The 315-nt window shown below is 49.2% G+C and overlaps 1 protein-coding gene across 1 annotated transcript; it reads left to right on the plus strand.

The window, feature by feature from the left end:
* Nucleotides 1-300, plus strand: H310_12390 (hypothetical protein; the record flags this gene model as incomplete). Its single annotated transcript, XM_008879415.1, has 1 exon — nt 1-300. A coding segment is annotated over one exon (300 nt), but the record flags the coding sequence as incomplete, so codon positions are not given.
* Between the last annotated feature and the right edge of the window lie 15 nt (nt 301-315).

The raw sequence follows: 315 nt of genomic DNA on the forward strand, positions 1-315 counted from the left end.
ATGCACAAGGAAGTAATGAACAAGAACGAACAACGCGTCCTGAAAGCCATGATGAAGACCGACAGCTATGAAAACTGCAACGTGACCGAAGGGGACTACGTGTTATGGTCCCGGGTCGACGAGCGCAGTCATCCCAAGCTGTTGGTAACGTGGTTGGGCCCCTACCGAGTCAAGGAAGTTGGCGAGTTCTCTGTCAAAATCGAGCACTTGATCACTCACGAAGAACGTGAAGCACATATGTCCAGGATCAAGATGTATGCGGAATCAAGCTTTGAAATCACTGAAGAAATTCTCGAACACGTGTCCGAACAAGGG

Source organism: Aphanomyces invadans, assembly GCF_000520115.1.
Source record: "Aphanomyces invadans strain NJM9701 unplaced genomic scaffold supercont1.38, whole genome shotgun sequence".
NCBI lineage: Eukaryota > Oomycota > Saprolegniomycetes > Saprolegniales > Verrucalvaceae > Aphanomyces > Aphanomyces invadans.